The sequence below is a fragment of the Aulonocara sp. 'chitande type north' Nkhata Bay genome, linkage group LG10 (genome assembly GCF_057382095.1).
Source record: "Aulonocara sp. 'chitande type north' Nkhata Bay isolate Kocher_YH1m ecotype deep benthic linkage group LG10, A_spYH_male_GT1.1, whole genome shotgun sequence".
Classification (NCBI taxonomy): Eukaryota; Metazoa; Chordata; class Actinopteri; order Cichliformes; family Cichlidae; genus Aulonocara; species Aulonocara sp. 'chitande type north' Nkhata Bay.
In genome coordinates, this window is record NC_141353.1 from 14,146,048 (window position 1) to 14,170,354 (window position 24,307).

At 40.3% G+C, this 24,307-nt stretch overlaps 1 protein-coding gene across 6 annotated transcripts in view; it reads left to right on the top strand.

Moving 5' to 3' along the window:
• The window catches only part of LOC147320425 (connector enhancer of kinase suppressor of ras 2-like), a 31,263-nt gene extending 7,384 nt beyond the window's left edge, over positions 1 to 23,879 (top strand). Inside the window, exons 3-22 of one of the 6 annotated variants that reach the window (XM_086308385.1) lie at positions 826 to 1,028; positions 2,087 to 2,192; positions 3,100 to 3,141; positions 3,233 to 3,352; positions 5,395 to 5,454; positions 5,576 to 5,644; positions 9,500 to 9,646; positions 11,013 to 11,146; positions 13,906 to 14,108; positions 14,296 to 14,385; positions 15,144 to 15,334; positions 15,433 to 15,481; positions 15,615 to 15,793; positions 15,890 to 15,963; positions 18,322 to 18,393; positions 18,626 to 18,696; positions 19,831 to 19,931; positions 20,032 to 20,512; positions 23,061 to 23,251; positions 23,339 to 23,879. In XM_086308385.1, the coding sequence (XP_086164511.1) occupies positions 826 to 1,028; positions 2,087 to 2,192; positions 3,100 to 3,141; positions 3,233 to 3,352; positions 5,395 to 5,454; positions 5,576 to 5,644; positions 9,500 to 9,646; positions 11,013 to 11,146; positions 13,906 to 14,108; positions 14,296 to 14,385; positions 15,144 to 15,334; positions 15,433 to 15,481; positions 15,615 to 15,793; positions 15,890 to 15,963; positions 18,322 to 18,393; positions 18,626 to 18,696; positions 19,831 to 19,931; positions 20,032 to 20,512; positions 23,061 to 23,251; positions 23,339 to 23,386 (2,631 nt within the window). In that variant the 3' untranslated portion in view covers positions 23,387 to 23,879. The remainder of the gene's footprint in view (positions 1 to 825; positions 1,029 to 2,086; positions 2,193 to 3,099; positions 3,142 to 3,232; positions 3,353 to 5,394; positions 5,455 to 5,575; positions 5,645 to 9,499; positions 9,647 to 11,012; positions 11,147 to 13,905; positions 14,109 to 14,295; positions 14,386 to 15,143; positions 15,335 to 15,432; positions 15,482 to 15,614; positions 15,794 to 15,889; positions 15,964 to 18,321; positions 18,394 to 18,625; positions 18,697 to 19,830; positions 19,932 to 20,031; positions 20,513 to 23,060; positions 23,252 to 23,338) is intronic. The other 5 variants (XM_086308386.1, XM_086308387.1, XM_086308388.1 and 2 more) reach the window with 5 other exon arrangements.
• Positions 23,880 to 24,307: the final 428 nt, after the last annotated feature.

Genomic DNA, 24,307 nt, shown 5'->3' on the forward strand with positions numbered 1-24,307 from the left:
TTGAGAATACTTACTCTGGCCATGCTGTCCAGTTTACCACAAGAGGAAATGAAAATGTAAAGTCTTTTTGTAAGGTGTCTTTAGCATCCAGCTAAATAATTTTCTCTCCTAATAATTTCCTTTATTTTGAGGGTTTTTTTTATATTCACTTGCACATATAATTCCAGTATTTAATTCAAATTTTCTGTTTTTGAACCAAAGAAAGTTAGACTGCAGTAATATAAAAGTAAAAGATGGTAAATGATAAATGAGAAGCAGAAATAACAGAGACAAGGTGCAATAAAGTTGGACCTGGGTTTGTGTTAACTCTTGAGATCTATAGAAAAATTGGGTGGAGATTACCAGCCTAAGGTCACAGATGCAATCTGAATCTAAAGTCCACTCATCCTGCATCGCTGCACAGGGGGCCCTGCTTCAGCCCTAAAGCTTCTTATGTAACTGGGATTTAGTTTTAAGTCTCTCAGGCACTGCTGTATTAAATATGATTAGTGGCCCTCCTGCTGCGCTCTCCCCTCCCAAGAAACCCATGACATGATAGCTGCCCATAGGCCTACACGTGCAGTTAGCCGCAAAGTGTAATGAGCGCTCAACGATGCTCAGGCGTGCAAAGTGACAGCTGATTTCACACATTTTCATCATATGTGGAGCCTTTCTGTTGTGGAGCGTGGTGGGCTGGTCGGCTGTAGTATTCCTATTCATAAAGTGCCATCAGAGAACAATTGGTTTCTATCTCCAGGCTGGGGATATTCTTGGAATGTGTCACAGTGAAAGCAAACACTGACAAACTGGTCAAACACAGTGAATTTACTTTCCTCTCCCCTCTAGAATTATGGGCTGGAGACTGAGAATCTCAAAACGCTTTCTCATAAGCTTAACGCATCTGCCAAGAACCTGCAGAATTTCATCACAGGCAGGCGGCGCAGTGGCCATTATGACGGCCGAGCCACCCGCAAGCTGCCCAACGACTTTCTAACTTCAGTGGTGGACCTCATTGCTGCTGCCAAAAGCCTTTTGGCGTGGCTTGACAGGTGAGATTTGCAAAAAGATGAATTTAAACATTTGGTAAGTCATGTGTAAACATGTGGACGCACACTGTGAAAAAGGGCCCCACAGAGCTGTGTAGATTCAGGTACTGGTCCCATTTACAACTACATACACAAACACATAAATACAGGTTCACATGGACACATATTTATATGCATACTGGGTATATTCTTGCATACATTTCCTTAGATTCGTCTTAGATACAAACTTACAACCGTGCTAATTGCAAGCAAAAAGATATAATAATAATTTGAATTAATTATAAATATATAACTGACATCAAACAGGAATGAGACAGTCCTGTTTACATGCATTGGTACATGTAGTCTGATTTGGGATTTGTTTTTTTAACAGATACAGACTGGTTTTGTTTTTCTGTGTAATGTCCATGACCAATCATTTGACAAGAAAAGATGAGCAAAAGTCTTATATAAGTAGATTTTGACAGGGTGGCCAAAAAGACACCGAGAAAGTCTATTTATATGTCTCTTTATCCTTGCTTCCCTGTGGGATTGTGCCAGTCTGTGTGTTTGTGTCTGTTTGTGTTTGATGAATTTGGAAGTTCAAAGCTGACAACGTTCAGCAAAAATAACAAAGTGATTTGCTTTGCCTTTCCCCCATTATAGCTGACATGATTTACAGCATTCATCCCAATTAAAATTCACTAATCCGTGTTTCATTTCATGTTTGAAAATGCTTAATTGTTGACCAAATTGTACAAATAGAAACGTGGGAGTCGACGCTGCGTTTGTTGACAGTGGATAGGACGCACTTGTGAGGTTATTTGGAAAAAGCAGAACAGCAACTAATAATCTCTGCTCTACGTCAGCTGCTCTCGGCCTTAGGAGAAATGTGAATATTATTAAATGTGTTAAAAGCATTACAGACGTCACATTCCAAAATAAAAACCCCAAAACAGACTAACATAGGCAGAAATGTGAGGGATCCTAAAATGTAAAGGGAGAAATGCTGGTAAAAAAAATATGTAAAATTTACCAGTGACTGAGTCTCAAAGGAAGAATGATCTAATGGTTCATTCCAGGTGCTCTTTCTTTTTCAGATCTCCATTTGCAGCAGTGGCAGATTACTCTGTGACCAGAAACAATGTTATCCAGCTATGTCTTGAGCTCACTACAATTGTACAACAGGTAACAAATATGAAATGATTTATTGTATCATATCCTGTTGTACTGTATTACTTCATACTGTACAGAGCAAACTTGGGATCATCACAAAGCCTCTGTCAGAAAAAAGGAAGCTGATCCATATTAAAGTATAACGGCAGAATTGGAAAAATACCTGGTTCTTTGGTAAATGTGCTTATGATTTTTAAAATGAAATCTCAAAAATGTTTCTTCATTCCCTGCATAAATTTAAAATCTTTCTAAACCCTAAAGCAGATATACATTTACACAATTTTTTCCCCTTTCAGTACATCCTGCTTTTTTATTAGTTTTAGATTTTGCAGCTGTCAGTGATAATGAGAAGCTGAAATTGGACTTGACTACTTCACAACTTGTTTCTCATCTGTCAGATATGCTTTCATGTAAAGCAGCATCCTAATTAGAGCCACCTCAAAGAGTGACCTAAAAATATATTCTAAAGTGATAGAAATGATAGATGCTTATCATAAACTGCAGTTTCATTTTATTGTATCTGGGTCTGTCAGTCATATAGAGCCTCTAAAGACCAGTTAAAACTAAGAGAACTATACAGGTTTTAGGTTGGGCTCTGTGGAATATAATGTTTATATAGAGTTAAGAGAAAAATTAAAGTGGGAAAACATTAAAAGTGAGAGTGAAAGAGGGCAAAAGGGAAAATAATTGAAGGCTGAGAGAGAGGAAGACTGGCAGAGTGAAAGAGAGAGGGAAAGATGTGCCTCCGCATTGGTGATTCATTTGTTTTGTGTTTGTGCCTGCCTGTGTGGGAGTGTTGGGGGTTATAGGTGCCAAGCTGCTCGGTTTTTGCTTATATCCACCTACAGCAGAAATGCCAATAATAACTTCATTTTGACAAATTCTCTTGAGGTAACAGTGCTTTCTGAATATTCCTCAGGACTGCTCTGTGTATGAAACAGAAAACAAGATCCTGAATGTGGTGAGTTTGAAATGTTGTTCTATCGAAGAAATAATTAAACTAATATGTGCAAGCCTGAAGATTGTATTTATCCCTAATGTGTCCTCCGCAGTGTAAAACACTGTCTGAAGTGTGCGACCAAATTATCTCGCTCTCCTCGGATCCCATGGTGTCCCAGTCTGCACATTTGGAGGTTGTGCAGCTCCCCAACATAAAATCCACTGAAGGCTTGGTAAGAGTGACCCTCCCTCAGACTCTCAGAATCACACCCGTTTTGGGGAAAGGGGTTCGGTTTTAATTATCCAGCTCAGATTTTGTATCTCACTTTTTCAAGACTTATGAAATCTAGATTTGAAAGAACTTTTTTAAAGGATTTTTTTGGTGTAGCTTCAGAAACCCAGCAGAAACATTCATGCTGCTTTATTGTAAAATAATAATAAGTACGTAATAAATTCTTATTAGTTTGAAAAGATACTATAATAAGTCAACAAATAAATGACACATTTTATGTAGACTACATAGCCACATAGCTGATTAACTAATAATTACAGGAAAGGCAGAAATTTGTAGGTATTTCTTAGGAGTGGTTCATCTATCACACAGTAATCCCAGGCATACACACCTTGTACTTCACTATACGTAACAAGGCGTACATAACAAATACACATAACAAGCATTTCAATATACTTTTCACAAACTTGAAATATACTTAAAATATCAAGATGTTAAATTGTTTTTCAGGTTTGATGAACACAGGGAAAAGCCAAAACAGTAAAGTACAAAACTTACTAATGTGAATCGTACTAATGACGATTAAACAGCATGACAGAGTATTTTGTTTTATACAAATATGGCATGTGCAAATTCTCTTAAGCGTTTCTCTTACTCACTGCGAACATATTTCTGCTCAAGCCCAGTACTAACTTTGCCTGATTTTCCAGTTAAAGTTTTTATAAATACAGTTTTCTAATGGAACAGCACACACTTACTTTTTGAAGCATACAGAGGCTATTTTCATTAAAGGCTTGGTCAAGCCTGACTACAGCTGTATATATATTTGGTTATCTGTACATACCTGTAGAGGCATCAAGAAGTAGGCATACAATTTTTCTTTTGATTACTTTTTTTTGTCATATCTATCTCTGGAATTTCAACTTGGGGATAATAATGTCATGTCAAGTTTTCTGGGAATGACCAAAATTGCATTTCAAAGCAAACAGAACATCTGAAATATGGATTGTAGATTTTAAACCTTGCGTGCTGCTTTTCAGCACGATATCTAATGTAACTCACATTAGCTGACCCCAAACTAGGTTTTGCTGAGCTGGTGGGCATGTGAGTCAGTGGATAAAATGTGACATAAAAACAACATATTGGCCATATTCAGATGAGTGAAATGCAAGCAAATAGAATACAGCAACCGGCAATTCTGTTAGCACTTACTTTTAGGATTGTATATAACTGTTTAGAAGCAGAGAATACTTTTCTTGCACTGTATATAAACGCTCCCCTTTGTTGGACTCCATCTTTGCACTGACCTACACTCGGGCACAAGCTCCTTGCTTGGGGCCACAGTGAAAGCCCCACCCCCCACACATAAACGCTAGCATTGGGCATGGAAGTTCTTTCATCCGTTCAGTGAAACCTGAACACAACAGTGGGTCAAGTAGCCTAAAAATAAACCTCTTCCACTCATCTTGAAGACTGGCATGCTGCTTCTACGTTTCTGCGTGTGACTCGGTGTGTGTGTGTGTGTGTCACATAGTTATGCATGTATTTTCATGCATATCTGTGTGTAAATAGTTGTGTGTTTGTTTGTCTTGTACTTTTGACCCCTTTTAGTGAAAGCCTTGAAGGTTTTTTTTTTCTTTTTGCAGCACCAGACTAAAAGTATTTGCAGATAAACAATCATTTATCTTTGATTTAATCTGCTTGCGAGGGACTCGTTACATGACACAACTTTGCAGAGTGTTCTGTGCATTTAAAGAAAGTGCACCCGTGTGATATTTTATGACTTTCCTCTAGTTGTTTAAGACTACTGAAACAAATTGAGATGTGTATAAAAGCACTTTCCCTCTCAGGCTTTCACTGAGTAAAAACCCAGATTTTCTACCAGTTTTGCACCACAAGCAGATTAAAACAAATGGAGATTTGCAAATATGGAGTAGTCTGTACTGTAAATGACTGCGGGGCTGAGCTGAGGTGCAGATGATGCTGACTCCTAATGCTGTGCTTTACAAGGCAGTCATTTACATATCTGCTATATTCCCACAGGGCATGTATATCAAATCAACATATGATGGTTTGCATGTGATCACCGGCACCACAGAGGGAGTAAGTGCAAATGTCTTTCTGCTCACCTTTGCAGAGTTTCACCTCACTGTTCGTTCACTATTTATACTTTACTTGAATCAGAGCTGCTTTTAATGACTCGGTCTCTCTGTTTTTCCATCAGTCACTGGCTGACCGCTGCAAGAAAATCCATGCTGGAGATGAAGTCATTCAGGTCAATCATCAGACAGTGGTATGGTCGTGTTCTTTCTCTGCCTTATTATTGTTGTTTTTAAAAGAAAATTTGTGTTATTTGAATTTGCACGTTATTTGCATTGCATTTGCAGATTATTTATGCAAATGTTTGTTTAATTTTGACATATTTTTTACATACATAAAGAAATTATGAATGCATGCTGTTGTTTTATACGCTCCTGCAGTTCAGTGCTTTTATGAGCCACTGCAGCTCAACTGTTATTGTCTAGGATACTGGCTGTAGTGTCTCTTGTAGTAGTTTTTGAGGGCTATCATGGGGTCAGTTGGATTTTCTGTTAAAAGCAGATCAAGAGGTACCTGCTTCAAAAAGGTAACTTGTGCTAGCGAGAGTTCTGTTTTCGTTCCTAGAAACTAGTGGTACACACACATTGTTTTTCTTGATAATTAGACGATTCTTGCTAGTTGCGATGCACCTGAATGCAACTACCAAATTTTAGCCTTCTTCTTCTTTTTTTTTAATAGATAGCAGAAAAGAACTGAAAAGCAGATGGGAAATGGAAATAATAAAGTGTATAATCCAGGCTCAAAGTGGGGATGTTGCTGTTCATTCTTTTTATTTCAATACATGGCTTTTTGACCTCAAATTGTTCTCAGCTGTCCCCAGATTCAGCATGAGCACTTATCAGCCAAAGTAATTGCCATTGTTTCTGTCAGTGAGAGGCATAACTGCACAAAATGTCTGTTTCTGCAGCGTACACAGCATGATGAGCAGAAATGAAAGGGAAAAAACTTTCAACTTTCACTTTTCCGTAGAGTGGAATTTAAATATAGCACCCATTGTTTAAAATAATTGCTACTTGTGTGTGCAACAGCGAGATTTATGATAATTACACAGCTCAAGTCAGATTCATTTCAGTCAGTCAAGTCACCCACTGAATGCAGCCATGTTTTGGAGAAAAAGTGGAAATGCAGAGTTGATTTTCATTTTACCGAAGCATGCGTCAGTCAGAGTCATGCTCCTCATGGGGCACCAAAGGAAAATGCAATGTATTCAAACAAAACTTCTACGGAAGCTATTTTAGCCTGTCATAGTAATGTGAATATTAGCATTACATAAGCCCAACACAGAAACAGCTAATTGAAATAGGGCCTTGAAGTATAGTATAAATGATTTGAGTGATTTTGCAGACTGATTTGCAAGACATTCTCAGCTCTTTCTAAACAACACGATTATGATGTATTGGTTGCCCGAAATTAGTATGTGGGGTAGGACTGAGTAATAGGTGTTCTCAAACAGAGGATGGACTCTTGCAGCAGCCTAAGTAGGCAATACATTACTGCAGTAGAGTTACATGCTGAGCTAAAACTCCACTGTTACTCATAAACATCGCTTAAACCAGCTTAAACATTGTTAATGCATTTAATTTATTATGGCACAGTGTAGAGCAACTTAATTACGGCTGATTGTTCACAAACGTTCCTTTGAGGGTTTAGAGAAACTGCATTGAACTAGATTTGTCTGTGATGGCCCAGATTACTGCCACCATCTCTTCTTACAGGAAAATGAGATAACAAGTCATAAAGAAAAGTTGTTAAATATCTTAATACTCAAGGACGAAAACACCACCAAGTGAAAAAAAACAAGGCATGTTATAAATAGTTGAGGGATTTATAATTAAGGCAGTAGGGAGTACTCCAGCAAAAAGACACAGAGCAGAGTTCACTGGATCTGAGCATCTTTTTTCATAAGAAGTGGATGTAGAAATGGCAGCTAAAGCAAACGAGTTACATCAAAGGAAACGAATGAAGAAAAAAAAATGCTCTGCCATGTAGAAAGACCTAAGGGTTTGCTAATTTGTAGGTTATTTTGGTGGTGTTGTGCACACAGAAGTAAATAACTCGTGACAACAGTGATAGAGTCTGGTGCAGGAATGGCCATTAAATGAAAAGCTTCAAACACATAAAATATCACATACACTATGGTACATTTTAACGCTCACGAGTTTTATCTGAATTTCCAGTGAGATGAAACAAAAGGAAGAAACCAATGACTTGATGTTGTATAAGAAACACTTTAAAGCAGAGCATTTCTTTACCAAGTAAACAGCTTAAAAAGCTGAAAATCAGGGATTTACTGTTTTAAATAAACACTTTTTTGTCTTCGCACAGAAGAACATTTTTTTCTCTACCATAGAATAAAGAATAAAAGCAAAGTGTCTGTCTGTCTGCCTGTTCAGTCAGTCTATGTCTTTAATGCACTTTCTGTGAAGAATTTCTGTGTAGTGGCTGTAAGGGTGAAAAATTACTTGGCAAGGAACAAAGTGATTGCCAGGTCAGAGGCTGAAAAATGTCTGGTACTTCAGGGTGCTTGAAATACACGAGACATACTGAAAATTCAGTGCGGTTGACCGAGCGGGGGAATTTTTTATTTTCCTCCCCAAACTGGACCTGGCATATTTGGTTCAGCAGCAGAGAGTGTTTCTCTGGGCGGGATGCTATTCGTGCCAAATATCATTAAAACTGGGTTAAAGAGTATTTACATGGCATGCAGCTGTTCGCAACACACAACATCAGGCTGTACCACAACATGGCAGGAGGCGTGCAAGATGCCCTGAGGCATCCAGCTTTGCATTAAACATCATCATCAACATGAACCTCAGAGGGCTGCAGGCTGTGCTACAGTTGTCAACCATCAGGATCCATGTGCATTACCAAAATAACAAAGTAACAGCACCTCAAATAAAACAGCTCGCATTTTCTGGTGAACTGAACTTCAAAAAAAGATTAGACATAAAGAAATGACTTCAAATCGTGAATGGAAACTACCTGAAATACAGACAGTTAATAAGAAGACTAAATGTGGCATTGTTACACTGAAATATCAGCTTCTTATGCCTCCTCTCTGATGATAGCATCACTGAAGACATTATGTTTTAAACCCGCATCCTTCCCCTTTTCATGATCAGACTGTCTCAGGAATTTTTTGAAGAAATTTGTTCAGGTTTGGTCCAGCTGTTCATTTATACCATTTTAAAAAAACAAAACATGCTTTTTAAGCTCATCTGGCTCAAGAACCAATGAGCTTATGCCATGGTAAGGGGTCCATTGATAACCCATCCATTTGTCCAACCACAGCTCATAAGACTCACGCCTCCTGCTAAAGTATTGGTCAGAATTTAAACAAACTTACACACAATGATCACCTAACGGGTCTTTGCCCACACTCTTCTCAAGATTAATGTCACCTTTGTCCTTTTTACAGGCATTTTAACCTGTTAATTGTCATGAATCTTGAACTGGGTGAGCTACTAGTATCATTGATGTTCTGGTTGGATCCAAAACTCAAAAATTGTTACATTTTTCACATAAATGTCTAATAGTATTGAATGATAAAGTAATAAAGTAATGGACAAATGTCAAATTTAGTCAAGTTTTTCTGTAAGAACTCTTCTGGTTATTATTCAGGAGCATAACTCTGGAACTTAAGGATACATTACAACCATATTTCAATATTGTTCAGATAACAAACTTTAGAGCCCACCTATTAAATTCTATAATGATCGCTACATATATGAGTCTACAGAGACAGATACTGCAGCATGAGCATCTGGCAGATGAAGGTGAATTTTTAGAAATGCAATAGCTTAACAGTCCATCAGCTAGTTATATGAAAATTTCTGTGTAATAGTAAAAAACTGATTACATGATGACGGTCATATTCTCAAATATGCAAAGGTAAACTTCACTAATACATATGGCAAAAAAACAACAAAAACAAAACACTCCCTGTTTATTTAGTCTAGGCAATATTTCCAGTTATTTCTGCAGTCTAAGGCATTAAAATGCCCGTGTGGGTTGAGGAAACCCTTATTGAGCTATTCTTGTACACTAGGTGGGCTGGCAGCTGAAAAATCTGGTGAACTTGTTGCGTGGAGATCCTGCAGGTGTCACCCTGACGCTGAAGAAACGCCCCCAGAGCACACTCACGTCAACCCCTGCTCTGCTGAAAAACATGAGATGGAAACCATTAGCTCTGCAGGTATGATGACTGCCTTCATGCTCCACAGATATAGCTTTCATTCATGTCTCTGTGTGGCTGTTGATGTTGTTCGCTTGTGTTCATCTCTGTGCCTGTGGTGAATATAAACGTACAAAGCTAAACACCAAAAAATGCGATCACCCTAAAATAGGTAGAATATAAAATGAGAGTGTAACATGAATCTGCTTGTAGAGTAGCGTCCAAACTAATCCACTTGACTCCACCCACTTTGTGATCATAACTTTCGACTTTAACACTTTTTTTTTTATCAATTATTACATGTTTGTAATGCACCTTACAAATCTCAAACACTCTTCTTTTGACTAACTGATGCCCAGCATGATCCATACAGATTTTGACATTTCAGCCCTAAGTGGCATCTGTTGTCCTACTTCAGCCAAACCAATTACAATATTAGGACCGTGTGCCTGCGCCAGAATGGGTGGAAATGAGAGGGACGTGTATTAAAGTAGTCCAGCCTTTCTTTGAGTCCCATTCCAGAGAAAATGTTTTCTCCCCCTGAGGCCCTGAAGCGCAGTGCTGCTCAGCCTCCTCCCCCTTCACGTCCTCACATTCTTCTTCTCCACCTAAATCGAATCTGCTATGTCGCTGGCATTTTTCTGGGGCAAAAAAAAAGAAAAAAGCCAACCAGAGACTGTGGTGTTTTCTGATCTGAGCTGTGACTAAAATTTAAAATGTCAAGGTATTCTGTTAAGTTATTGAAAAGAACATTGCGCGGTGACTCATATAATGGTCTTATGATGGAGCACACAGACCACTCAGTGTTACATCTCAGCTATTGGTCAGCGCTGAGTTTATGCAGCATAGTTTGAGTAATGTCTTATTAGTATTCTATTGTTGAAAAACCTTTTTTTTTTGGAAGTCGATGATTTCTTGCGATTGGATTACATTTCTCCGACTATTCAAGTTAAGCTGATGTTGCATATTCTTATTCTTACAATACATTTGGCAAATTTGTTTTACATTGTGGTGCTTAAACACAAAGACATGTTTTCTTTAGAAAACAGTCTACTGTACATAACAAGCAAAGTAGGCTACGGCCAGATCCTCCTTGACCTGACTAAGAGGGATGACTAGACCGCACGCCAGCCTCTCTTCCTCTGTGCACCAGTTAGAACTAAAGCATCAGAAACGTACAGTACACAGCTCATTTCATGGTTGAGATGCTCAGCTGCACAGTCTGAACAGAGTGAACACTCCCGAACTGACTGACTGAACTGCTGTGAGCTCCAAATTTTCATTGTGTCGGTCCCTGTAACTGTTTCTCTCGCTCTTTCTCTCTGTCTGCCTTTTTCTCTGTCTTTCACACATGCTCACACATACACATACACTCACTTACACACAGCCAATCTTCCCTCAGAGCCCCAGCAGCAGTGTCGCTACGCCGACCAGCACTTTAAGCACTCCGTCCAGGAGGAGTAGCTGCGCCCTGCAGGACCTCTACATTCCCCCTCCTCCAGCAGAGCCCTACACCCCCAGGTGAACGCAGATGTAAAACACAGAAAACTTTGCTTGCTTTGCAAAAGCTTTACCAGAGTTTTCTGCTCTAAGTGTGACTACAGGGCAGTGTTTTTATGTGCACATTATGTACGACACAGTCATGTTATTTTATTGAGTGAAGGTGTACCGTTGTATCAACAATGGCAGTGAGAGGAGGGGAGTCTGTTTTAAAAGATAGAGGTGAAAAACAATGAAAAATATGTGAAAAAAAGAACAAAAAGGAATGCACAGTTCATATTTTGAGAAATCTTTAATGTAAAACAACCACTGACTCATTAATTACACCTTGCTGGTGCCAGGTTGGACCCATTTGTGCCTTCAGAACTGCGTTAACTCTTCATAGCATGGATTCAACAAGGTGCTGGAAATGTTCCTCAGAGATTTTGGTGCATATTAACTGGATTATATCACACAGTTGTTGCAAACTGCAAATCAGCTGCACATCCATAATTTGAATCTTCCCGTTTCACCACAACCCAAACATGCTCTGTTGGCCTGAGATCTGTTAACTGTGAGTAGTCAAGTCGTTGTCATGTTCAGCAAACCAGTTTGAGATGATTTGAGCTTTGTGATGGGTGGGATTGTGATTGGGTGGTATCCTGCTTAAAGCACCCATCAGAATCATGGTGAGCAACAATACTCAGGTAGTCTATGGTGTTTAAATGAGGCTCAATTGGCACTAAGTGTGCTAAGAAAATATGTCCCACACCATTACACCACCAGCAGTAGCCTGAACTATTAATATAGCATGGTTCCATGCTTTCATGTGAGGTCTGACCCTACTAACTGAGTGTTGCAGCAGAAACTGAGACTCATCAGAGCATCCAATGTTTCTCCAAGTCTTATCCAATTTTGGTGAGGCTGTGTGAATCGTAGCTTCAGTTTCCTGTTCTTAGCTGATTGGCAGTGGCAGCATGTTTTGTCTTCTGCTGTTGCCTGTCTACTTCAGGGTTTGATTGACCTCTTCCGCATACCTTGGTTTTTAAAAAGTTGCTATTGGCTCGATGCGCACTGGTCATTTTCCTCTGGCCCCTGACAGAGGAGAATTACATCAATATGGCATTTTCACACAGAGAAGTGGTGCTCCTTGACATTTTCTTTTTTCCGTACCAAATCCCAGCAGATCAGCAGTTTCTGAAATTCTCAGATCATTCTGTGTGGCACCAAACAGCCCTGCCACGTTTAAAGTCACATAAATAATTTCCAATGCTTGGTTGGAACTTCAGCGCGCTCTCTTGACTATGTCTACGTGTCTTAATGCATTAAGTCAAAGCCATGTGTTGGCTGACAAAATGTTAGGTTTCCCCAAGAAAATTGTTTGGTGATTTAAATTTTACCCATCAGTTTGATTTGTCAAAACTTTTCAGTCTAATTTCACCCATTTTTTTTTTGCCACTTTGCCACTTTTTTGACAACTTGTAAATACATAAAAAGAGTAAATGATGCCATGCAATGAAATTCACAGGATTACCCATTTTAAATAGGTTAGTTTGCTGCATTCATTGCTATTGAATGATATCAGTCTGAGTTTTCTACTACAATATCTAGCCTAGCTCATTAGCTGTACCCTCTGCTGTTTGGATTAACTCTACAGGAATGAGTGGGACTAAGAGAGAAAATGAGACAGTGAGAATCTTTGTTTTCCTTTTTGTTTGGTAGCAAATATGATGCGCAACATTTGGATAAGCTTTACAGTGAAACTTCTGAACATGCAGACAGCTTGTTGCACCTCACGGTGGCTGCAGGTGCTTCTCCCACACTCTTGTCACAAAGTTCCCACAAGAACGGAGCCATGTCACATATTGAAAGGCTCGACTGGTGACACGAGTAATAATTAGTTCCTCCTCAGATTTCAGCTTCTCTCATATGCAAACAACAAACACAGTGCATCGTGTTCTGTGGATAAAGAAACGCTCTCCTCTGAGAGTCATAGAGAAATCGTGAATTTTTGACTGATGCTTGAAAGCTTTGATTTCCCAGGGTCAGCTCCAACACGCGACTACAGATAATAACTAATAAAGCTACACGATTAGTATTGTTTACCCAGAGATATTTGTTTCTGTGTAATGTTTTACTGAATGTATTGTCCCAAGAGGATGAATCTTACTTACTTTGGATATCCCCAAATGCCAAATCAGGCTGGTGAGCATTATTGAGCTAAATATATGAAGTTTGTATTTGTCCTCAGTGGATGCATGTTAGAAATCTCATGTTAGTGATCACTATTTGCAACTGGTTTAAAGAAAGGGAATATAGCTACAACAATATGTGTTATGAATTTTAAATCATGAATAAATACCATTAAAATACCTGGACTTGTACCATTAAAACCATCAAAACTGATAATAAATTGACCACTGCTGTTGAGAAAAAAAAGGTGTTGAATGGGGAGATGTGCTCCTTATTTTTCCCTGCTGCTATTTCCCTGATTATTTTCTCTGTGCTGTGCTTTGTTTGACTTAATACACGTGTAATTGCGTAAACACTACCTAATACCATAAAAACTAGAGCACAAAATGTGTAGGAATCTGCAGCTGAATATACTCCTGTTTGAGTAATGTTTGTTCAAAACTAAAGTACATTGGCAGTGGAAATGATTTAGCCCCAAGAAATCTAAGTATATACAAAAATATATATCTCCAATGGGGACAGATGGGCTCGGAGCAGAACAACGTCTTCTCTCTGATCTTATTCCAAACCCTGACAATAAAATGACTTCCTGCTTTCTGTTACCGAAGAGATGACAAGGGAAGTCTGCCGGATGATGATCCTCAATCAGATGTCCATGTGGCAGAGGGATCTGAGTCACCAAACTCCTACTTGGATCAGGAGTGTCGAAGGCGATTTCCTCTGGTGGAGGAGGATACTATACTGTACTGTTACGAGTACGACCAGAACCAAGAGGGTGCATCAGTCCGCAGGGGGAGCACGCCCACCTACGGTAAGACCTCTGCCTCATCCGAGGATTCACCGCTGTAATCGTGGGAGCCAAGAATTTAAAGCCGTGCAGATGTGACGTCTTAATGTTTCTAGGTGTTTTTGATTTGTGTGTGTGTGTATGTGCGTGTGTGTCTGTGTGTGGGGGCAGGCTGTGTAATATTGCCGTTCCCTGTGCCTCCTTGCTCTAGGGAGGCTAAGGCCCATATCAATGCCAGTGGAATACAACTGGGTGGGAGACAACGAAGACCTGGCCAAGCTGAAGAGAGAGAGCAGGAGAGGTGAGTGGGAGGCAGTGGGAAAGAGAGAAAAAGAAAGGGAGGAAGAAAGGGACAGAGGAAGCTGAGGTGAGTGGGAGGAGATCTCATAATATCCTCACCCTCTCAGCTCTCCCAGCCAAAAAGTAGAAGGATAAGCTGGCCTGTCAAAACTGATAACATGCTGGATATCAGCTCCTGCCTGTATCTCCTCCATATGTTCATTATCTATCACAGCTCTCCCCCCTCTTCATCCCTCTCTCTGTTTCTTTTTCCCTCTCAGCTTCGCCGTGCCTCCGAGTTTGGATATAAAAAGTACGCTGTTGCTTTGGCAACTGTATAAATATATTTTCCTAAGATTTTCACATTTTGCTGGTGACTGTTGAGCTAGGTGGTAAATGGAGTGGGAGGAGACTGAATTGCTTTATTTCAGCCTCAAACAACGACTTGAGTGATGTGTTTGTTTCCTCTGAGGATGCTGCTGATATGTTGCTCCTTTGGGCTTTTCAGAAAAAGTGATGGAGCTATATTTATCTACAAGAGGCAGTATTTGGAAGTTTTGAGGGCTTCCTGCCTGACAACGGCTTCCTTGGTAGATGTTTTAACACTTTTCACATATTTTAAGTGGAAAGTCTTGAACCAAAGTCTTGCCGATAGGCAGCAGATTCGGTGTTTATTGACGTTAGTAAGAGCGTGTCGTTAGGATTTAAGGAAAAAAAATATAAATCAGTTTTGGGTTGTTGTGATGTGTATAATAGTCTGCCTCTGTTGTGTCCCTGCAGAGAATTCTCTGATGCATTTTGAGAGCGAAGACAAGACCTCACACGAAGACTTCCTCCTGGGTCGCAGCCTGAGTCAGAACAGGAGGAAGACCGAGCGAGGAGCCAGCCCGACCCATTACACACTCGTCCCTGCCCTCCAGATGGAAGTCTCCCGGTCCACGTCTAGCTCTGACTCTGCATCCTTGTATCACGTTAGTCTGTCCTGTCCACGAAAAGTGAAATCATTCTTTGTCAGAATCCACACCGGGATTTATTTCATGGCGTCATGTGTTTTGTTTTAATTTCGCAGGTTTTTGAACGATCCTCATTGCTTTCAAGATCAAAGAAAAAGGGTAAAGGTAGGATCATTTTTCTGGGATTGAATTTTACGTGCATGCTCACTTGTACTCAAATCCTTATATAAGCAGGTGCTTCATAAGTAGAGTTTTCTGAGCCCCCTCCTCTGTTCTGCTCCCCTGCTGGTGCCTGCAGCTGGAAGTCCTCTCACTTCAATCAGCAAACGGCGGATTTCCTGCAGGGACTTGGGTCAGGGCGACTGTCAGGGCTGGCTGTGGAAAAAGAAAGACGCTAAAACCTATTTTTCGCAGAAGTGGAAGAAGTACTGGTTCATCCTGAAAGACACGTGTCTGTACTGGTACATGAATGAGGAGGTGAATATGATCGTTCCCATAAAAGAGCAATTGATACGTTTTAGACTTCATTCTTCAAGCTGAACTTTGAATTGACTCTCTGTTTGCTTATCTCAGGATGAGAAGGCGGAGGGCTTCGTCAGCCTACCAGAGTTTAAGATAGATCGTGCCACTGAATGCAGAAGGAAGTTGTGAGTGCCTGTTTTTACCTGAACACCAAATATAAATGTGCATTTCTTTTGCATTTAGGCATGTCACATATTTGTACACAGCCCTATAAACATCAGTTAAGCGGTTATCTTCTGCAAACTGGTTCCTGGCAAGAAAATGGGCTCATTCTTAATGTCTGTTTTGGGCCAGATTTTATCTTTTCACCCGAGAAATGAGCAAAATATGTAATTTGTTTAAGCTTTTCATACAGCTCTATACTGAAAATTTAATGGACTGACCATTCAGAGTGGTGGGATCGAGTGCCTGACTCACAAATAGGCAATATTCTGACAGCACAGCAGATGTTATTTAGTTTAAGATGTTAATTTAAATCTGAAATTATGAAGACAAGAGAGAAATTGCTGAAGCAGCAGCTGTACTAATAGTTTTTGGTATATTACTACAACATGAAATATTACAGTAACAAAGATCTTTAAAAAGTCTGCTGACTGAAAATGTCACTGAAGAAGGGTGTGACACATTTTATGAGTCAAACTTGAAATAATTCTAAGAAATTCTTGTGGGGCTTTTTGGGCCCGGAGTGCTTTCTGGTTACAGATGGAGGGCTGGAAGCGTGATGAGTATGTGCACATGCATTTAGTAATTGAGTAAGAGGGGAAGGCTGTGACGTAGTTGATGATTGGGGCAAAACTGTAAGTTTTAAGATAAAGACAGGCAGATACGAAACACTGCAAACTGTGTGCAGGATTAGAAAATAAGGTGATTTCTATCTTAATTGGAGCATGGCTGCCTCACAAAAATTGCGTTTGGTATCATTGCATAACTACCTTCCTTTACTACAGTGGGCTTAATGGAGCTATAGCTTGTACTATGTTTTAGGGAAGAAATTTATTTAGGTTTTTCTGTATAATTAGAAAAATAAATTTAACTTTTGGTTATTTTAAGAGCTATTCTTTCTAATTTTAACTTGAAAGAAAAGAAAATTCTCCAAAATTTTGCTGGTCTAGACCAGGGATGTCAAATGACTCCAATACAGCCCACTGAACAGCTTTGGAAACTGTTAAGCAGGGCGTAAGTTTTACAGCTTTTCCTACTGATAAATACCTTGCCCATGACTATTTATGTTACACCAACATTTCTACAATTGGCCCACAGTAACAAAACAAGCTAACTTAATTAATAAATAAATAAATAAAACATTTTCAGTCAGTCAACAAAAATAATACATCCTTTATGTTTGTTTTTAATGTTTTTGAATGAGAGGACTGTCTAGTCAGTGTGCTACCAGAAACAAATAGTAAATTTATATATTTATTTCTTATAATTTAAGCCCAAACAGTCTTCCTGAGAGATTTCTGGCACTTGTTTTTCTTATATTACTTTATATTATATTTGAATATAAAAGGCCTTGGAGTGACTGTTGTTTTGAACTGGTGACAAATCAACATTTGAATTAAATTGGATATTTATGTATCAGGGAATTAATGTGTAGTTAAGTTTACTAATTGAAGTGTAGTTAAATGTTTCAGTGGTTTGGCTCACTTAAGATCAAATTTGGCTGCATTTGGCTCACGGACCGTTTACAACAGTCGAAATGATGTTTTGCTGCGGTTTACTGTGAGCTTAAAGAGTTAAAATCATTAGGAGTGAAGGATTAGATGGGTTTTGTCATAGTGGTACAGTAGGTACAATGGTTGCCTCATGGTCGAGTTTGAATCTGCTAGATAGCTGGTGCCTTTCTGTGTAGAGTCTACATGTTCTCCTGGTGCCTGCATGGGTTCTCACTGGGTATACTGGCTTCCTCCCACAGTCTAGACATGTGAGATTAATTGGCAATTCCAAATTGGCCATAGGGGTAAACCTGAGCATGAATAGGCGGTTGTCTGTCTCTCTGTAGTTGCACTGTGACAGGCGACCTCTGCAGGGTGCCCCCTGCCTGTCACCGAGTGATAGCTGGGATATTCTCTAACGCCCACAACCACGAATGAGATAAACAGAAGGATGTATGACTTGATGGGTTGCTGTTCAGTACTGAGTTAAACAACAGGAATATTACAGGGTTCGGAGTTGTGTTTAATAATTATGGCTCTATCTTAATTATTTATCTTAATGATGCCCTTCAGCTTTTGGGTTGAAGACTGTGACTGTATATAAATGGAATCGTACTTCATGAGGCTGACTCCAACTTGTGCAACTCCCCAAAATAATCAAAGCGCTTTATCTCATGACGCGCAGTCTTGCTGTTTTGGTGTCAGCATGAATCAGTATATGCACGGCCATGTGTCGGTTTATTTTTCCAGTCGACAGCATTCACATGGAAATGCGAGCCATACGTTGCTGTCCTTCTGCTTACGTGTGATTAAATATGTCCCTTTTAGTGCTTTCAAGGCTTGCCATCCGAAGATAAAGACCTTCTACTTTGCTGCGGAAAATGTAGACGACATGTCCCGGTGAGTTAATGAGGCTTTTATAGCCGTATTGCACACTCCCCAAACATTTAAACCCATACTGTCTGCAAACTGAATCCCCCTACTAATAGACTGCCCTCTCTGTTTGAAACAAAGTAGTTTTGTAAGTTTATTAGTCAACCAGTTGAACACACACACGCACACACACACTGGTATGAGATGTTTCATTGGATGTTGAATTGCTGTGCGTCAGTGCTGTTGTTCTCCCCCACAGGTGGCTTAGTCGTCTCAGTATGGCCGTGGCAGGCTACTCTGAGCAGCAGGAGAAAATGCGCCAAGACCAAGGTGAGATTAGTCACAGTCTGTGTTCACGGTGCTGCAAGAATTTCTTCAGCTGTTACAGGTCAACAGTTATATAAAACTGATGATTTCTAAGCAGTGGGGCATCACGCTGTTGCTTTTCGATTGAGGAATTACGTACATAAAAGTTGAAACAAATGCGTGAATAATTATTTTGCCTAGTCTTCATTTGGCAGAGGTTTTGATTTGCTGTCAGAGGCTCACAGCAGTAATTAAGCTCCTGTCTTTACTGTTTAGAACTGGAGGTGCAACAACTTTTGCACCACAAATGGACAAAACTGGTTGTTCCAACATTAACGTTTCTTTAAAAAAAAGTGACTGTAGAGATGACTCCATTTAAATTCTTGCTTCTTTAGTTTGGTTCACTTGCTTTAAAGTAAAGACTTCTTTGTCTGAATCTTTCCACTGGGAGATGAGCTCATTAATTATTTATTTGACTGTCAAAGTTTAGAAGAATTACAAGGAAATGAATTGGGGATTTGAAAATTATAACTTGGCTCAGAGTAAATTTGATGCTATGGCCTGGAAAAACAAGACCAGATGCAGAGGATTCAATATACAGATTTAGATCAGCAGCAGAGGCGTTGTACTTCCGCTTTACATCAGATTCAAGAATCGCTTCGTCGTGCTGAGTATAAATAGTAATTTTAAGGGGCTGAATAACTTCTTCAGCTTCTTAAAGATGGACCGGAAATAATGTAACTAACCCTTGCGCTATTTAGAGGAGCCTATGTAGGAACCTTGCATGGGTGGGTGGGTGAGAGCAGGTTTATCACAAGCTTCATGAAAACAGGGTCTTTTGCTTTACAGAAGAGTTTCTAAATTAGAACCATAACACCTCCAGAAGACCTATAAGGAAGTTCTCACATCTTAGATTCATCCTTTTTCACACTCCAGAGTGGACCCGGACTTGTACATCACACCTACCCATCCACACTCCTGCCACAGTGCCCTTGTCAGAGCTGTTAGTCAGAGTTTGATTTTTCCGACCTTATGCAGGTGTTCAGATTGCAAACTGTATGCGTGTGAGAAAAGTTACCCCTTTCTGCTGCATGTAGAAACAGTTGATTTTGCTTGAGCCTAGAAGTATTAACTCAACAGTACTTTTGTACATGACAGATTACTGGAGTGAGAGTGATCATGAGGACATGGAAATGCCCTCAATGTCCAAACAGGACAGTCCACCACCACCTTATGACACCTATCCCAGAGCATCCTCAGTGAGTCTGTCAGCCTGTAGTTCAGAAATTTATGGTTGATTTACTGAATTTTCCTCAGTGGCACACGTCCCTTATTTTTCTTACGTCTGTTTGTAATTAGGTGAGTCCTTACCTTGAACCGAAACGCGGGCATCTCTCCTCCTCTGACACCTTTCAGTCTCGTTCTTCTCACGAGGAGTTCCGCTCGGAGCCTCAGGAAGGCAGCAGCAACAATGGCATCTCTCCCGGGCCAAAGACGAGCAGCCATCGAAACTCGTGGCACGACCAGATGGAAAGCAACACACGGATGCACTACCTCCAGACGTTTCCCATGGAGGAATCCTTGTTATCCCAGGACAGGGACCAGTTGGCGATGGAGTACCGCAGGCAGGCCACGCTGCCTGCACAGCGCAGTCTGCTGCAGGAACAGTACAGAGCCCTGCCCTTGCCCCTCAGGGCCAGTATTGATTCAGAGGCAGGAGGAAAACCTCGCAGCTTCACACTTCCCAGGGACAGCGGCCTCCATGCTATCCTGGCTGCCACTGCTGCTTCTGATCAGGGGGAACCGCAGCACTATCCACTGGACCGGTCCAGGGATGCAGGTCAGATTCCTTATATGAATTTTCAGATTTACTACAGTATGCTGCCTGTCATGAGAAGCCAAACAGTTGCAGTCTTCTCTTTTGTATTTATTTTATTGTATTTATTTTATAACATTTTTACAGGATTTGAATTCACCAAAGCCCCTTATGATTTAATAACACTATTAGGCTATAAAGCAATAGCAACATGCTGCTATGGCTAATGTAATCACAATCCCCAACAAGTCTTATTTAATCACTGTTTTGGAAACTTTTCTGGGACAAGTAAAACGCTTCTCTAAGTGGGCTTTTTATTTATATATTTCATGTTACAGAACCAAATGTCTAAACCCCGTATTCATCCAAGACCTTACTTCCAGCATCAAACCAACATCCTATTCCAAAGTGACCATGGATGAGGGAATGAGATGTGCAAACTGTAAAATCCTGTTGCACTCTATAGCTAACAGAAAAACTAATAAAATAATTATTTTCCTAAAAACTGTTTAATGATGGATTTTTGGGCTATATACCAATAAAGCTTAGGCCTCAGTCACACAGCTGGTAACCCTCTAGCAACCTGTGGTTGCTAGAGAATGATATGATTGGCAGGTGGTTGCTTCTAGTTGCTAGGAGGGCACTGCAACAAAAAAAGTCCTTGTGATTGCTTTGCTTATTGGTAGATTGCCGCTGCTGCCCACAGTCTGCATGGAAGATATTGATTTATCTCTTAATACTAGAAACTGATTGGTAGTGAAACTGGAAAGTGCAACGCAAGCTGCCTTCAGACTATTGCCTGCCTCACTGCTGCAGGTAATATGGTTCAAAAGGCAGGGCAGTGGAACTGCAGTGGTTTGCAGCGCTGCCTCACAGCAAGAAGGTTGTGGGTTTGAGTCCACTGGCCGGACGGGGCCCTCCTACTTTTAGTTTGCATGTTCTCACTGTGCATGCTTTGGCCTCTCTGTCCAATTTGTTGGGTAATTCATGACTGTGAAAAAACTTGGCTGAATCTGTGCGTTAGCCCAGACTGGCGATCTGTTCAGGTGCTACGTCACTTCTCATCCTATGACAGCTGGGATAGGCTGTGACCCCACTGAACTCCACCCTGAATTGGTTAAAATGAATGAAATCTATGGATGGGTTGAAGTATTCACATATGCTTGGGAAGATTTTTTTCGTTATTAGCACAAGTTGACATTCTTCTCACAAATTTGAGGCATATTGCTTCGATTTAGACAGTCAGGCACCACCTCTTACAATAAACAATGCTATAATCACCGTGTCTGCTGTATTCAAGAGAGGTCAACAACAATATCCACTTACGTTTAATCAAAAGCGTTAAATACCTCTGAACTGAAAATCAGTTCAGATTAACACATTTGGAGCCTGACAGGTGGCTGCGATGAAGAGTTCCTAGAGCTAATCTGACAGTTTTGTGGGGGTACAAAAATGTTGAGGTAGAGATGAAGACGTCGCACACTTAACAGCATCACTGAATGGTCCTGCTGTGAGAGCCTCTCCTGCTCAGTGTTATATGCAGATCAGTCTTTTCATCAGCACACGGCTGTGCAAATGCGCTTATTTGTCATCATTTATTTTATTAAAGCTGCTAACAGGCAGTCAGAGCCAGCAAATGTCAGAGGTTGAATACTCGCTATTATTGCTTTATTGGATTGGATTTAAAGCCAGCCCATTCGCCATCCCTTGAAGTCCTCCGGGGAAGTTGTCTAAGTGAAATGAAATTTAGTCTTATTTGATACTGATTTATCTTGGCAGCCCACTCTCTTTTTCTCTCTAGCTCATTCTTTCGCTTTCTCTCTCTCCTTTTTCCCTCTTGCCTGATCGAGATGTTGTCGTGTCTCTCGGCGGTGTTTGGATGGCGAGGCGAGGAGGAATCCTTTCAGCCCAAGTTAATGTTGAATTCAGAATGGGATAAAGAAGCTCGCCCAAGGCCCCTCTCTTCTTGTCCTCATTTATCTATTGCTCCGTGGGTTCGGTCTCTCCACCACTTCCAATAGGGATGAGAAAGCAGACACAAAACAGGCGGCAAACAAAGCGCGATACATTTCAAAGCACAGCCCAAAAGCCTCAGAATGTACCACCCTGCTTCCAAAATACAAAACAGTGTGTGACAACTCACATAATCAGAGCCCGAGTGCAGTGTATGAGTGTTGGCAACAGGGGGCAGTGCATGAAAACAGGAGACAAATGGGGTTTGGGTAGCTTATTAGAATAATGCATGAGATTCCAGTTTCCTAGGTTTAAGGTCCTTTTTCTTCCTTTATTGCTGTCTGAAGAAAAAAGCACAAATAATACATGTAGCTCTGACTAATGTCTTAAAAACAAAAGAAATGTTTGCTCATCTCGGGAGACGTCCATAGGCTACATAATTAGTCAATAGGCTAATCAGTAAAAAATGAAAACTAGAATTGATTCATCCAATTAGCAAAATGTTTTTTTTTAATCACTCTAGGGGGAGCATTGTTAGAGGGTGTGAAAAGGTAACAAATCTCAGTTTCGACTTTAGTTTACTAATATATGTTTTTTGGTGCATTTTGTGTCTTGCCAGGCCATGGACGTGACTGCAGGATGCAGACGGACTCTCTGGTAGATTTGTACCGTGCCCTGGAGCAGACAAACCTGTCTGATCACAGACCAGCCAACCGCCTGGAATACAAGCGCTCGTTTGTCCGCCGAGTTAACGACCCCCTGCTGAATGACAAACTTCACCGCTTACGAATTCTCCACAGTTCACTCAATGTATAACAACACATTTAAGCATGAATTATTGTTTTATAAATGAGTTGCATTTGCTGATTTCTGATTCGTGCTTTTATTTTCTTGCAGAACGTCCCCCTTCAAGACACAAATCGATCGTTGGGTTTTTTAGGGTAGCCTGTTGAGAATCGGTGTGGCGGTGACAACTAAGCTATAACACCTCTGTCTGCACTTCACACAGCTGGTGTCCCAGTGACAGAAATGAAAGGCACCAAAAACCATTGTTTACCTTCTTGGTTCTCCATCTCCTCTCCCTTACAACACCTTCAACTGCAGTCCACTTGCAGGAGCACAAAGACTCGCTATCCCTATTTGCCTCATCGCTTTCTTTTTAGGATGAGGGCTTTAACAAAAGGCAAAAAAAGATGCCTGGCTTGATGAAATAAGTTATAGGCCCCCAGGGTTTATGGCAAATAAGCACTTTGATTCCATGTCAGAAATTTGTCAGAGAGGTTTTTAAATCATTGCTCAAGTGCATGGCCACGTCCCTTTGCTTCTGTTGAGTTGTTTGAACATTATGCTGGAGTTGTGTGCAGCTGCTCATTGTGCACAACATTTGGTTATGCATGTGTGTTTGATTCATGGGTATGTTTGTTGTACGAGTGTACAGGATGCTATATATATATATATATATATATATATATATATATATATACACACAGATATTATGATATTACATTACAGCAAAAGTGACTACACGGTGTTTTGGGTTACTTATACAAATTGTAAATCAAGTGCTGTGCCTCAGTGATAGTGAATGTACATTGTACTTTTCCAAGAGAGGTCAGAGAAGACACAGAACGCAAGCTATCCCTCAAACCAGAGGCACAAAAATAAAAGGCTTGGCAATAATGAACTCGTATTGTAAATTACAGATGAACGATCAGAATAGTCGTCTATTTTTGTATGCATGCTGTCTACCTGATTGTTTGTAAGACATTTTCTCCACCCCTCGGCTCACCCGCAGTCCCTTACTCACCCACACACACTCATGCACACAAGCGGCACAGTGTATTTTTAATTCTTATACAAACGGCC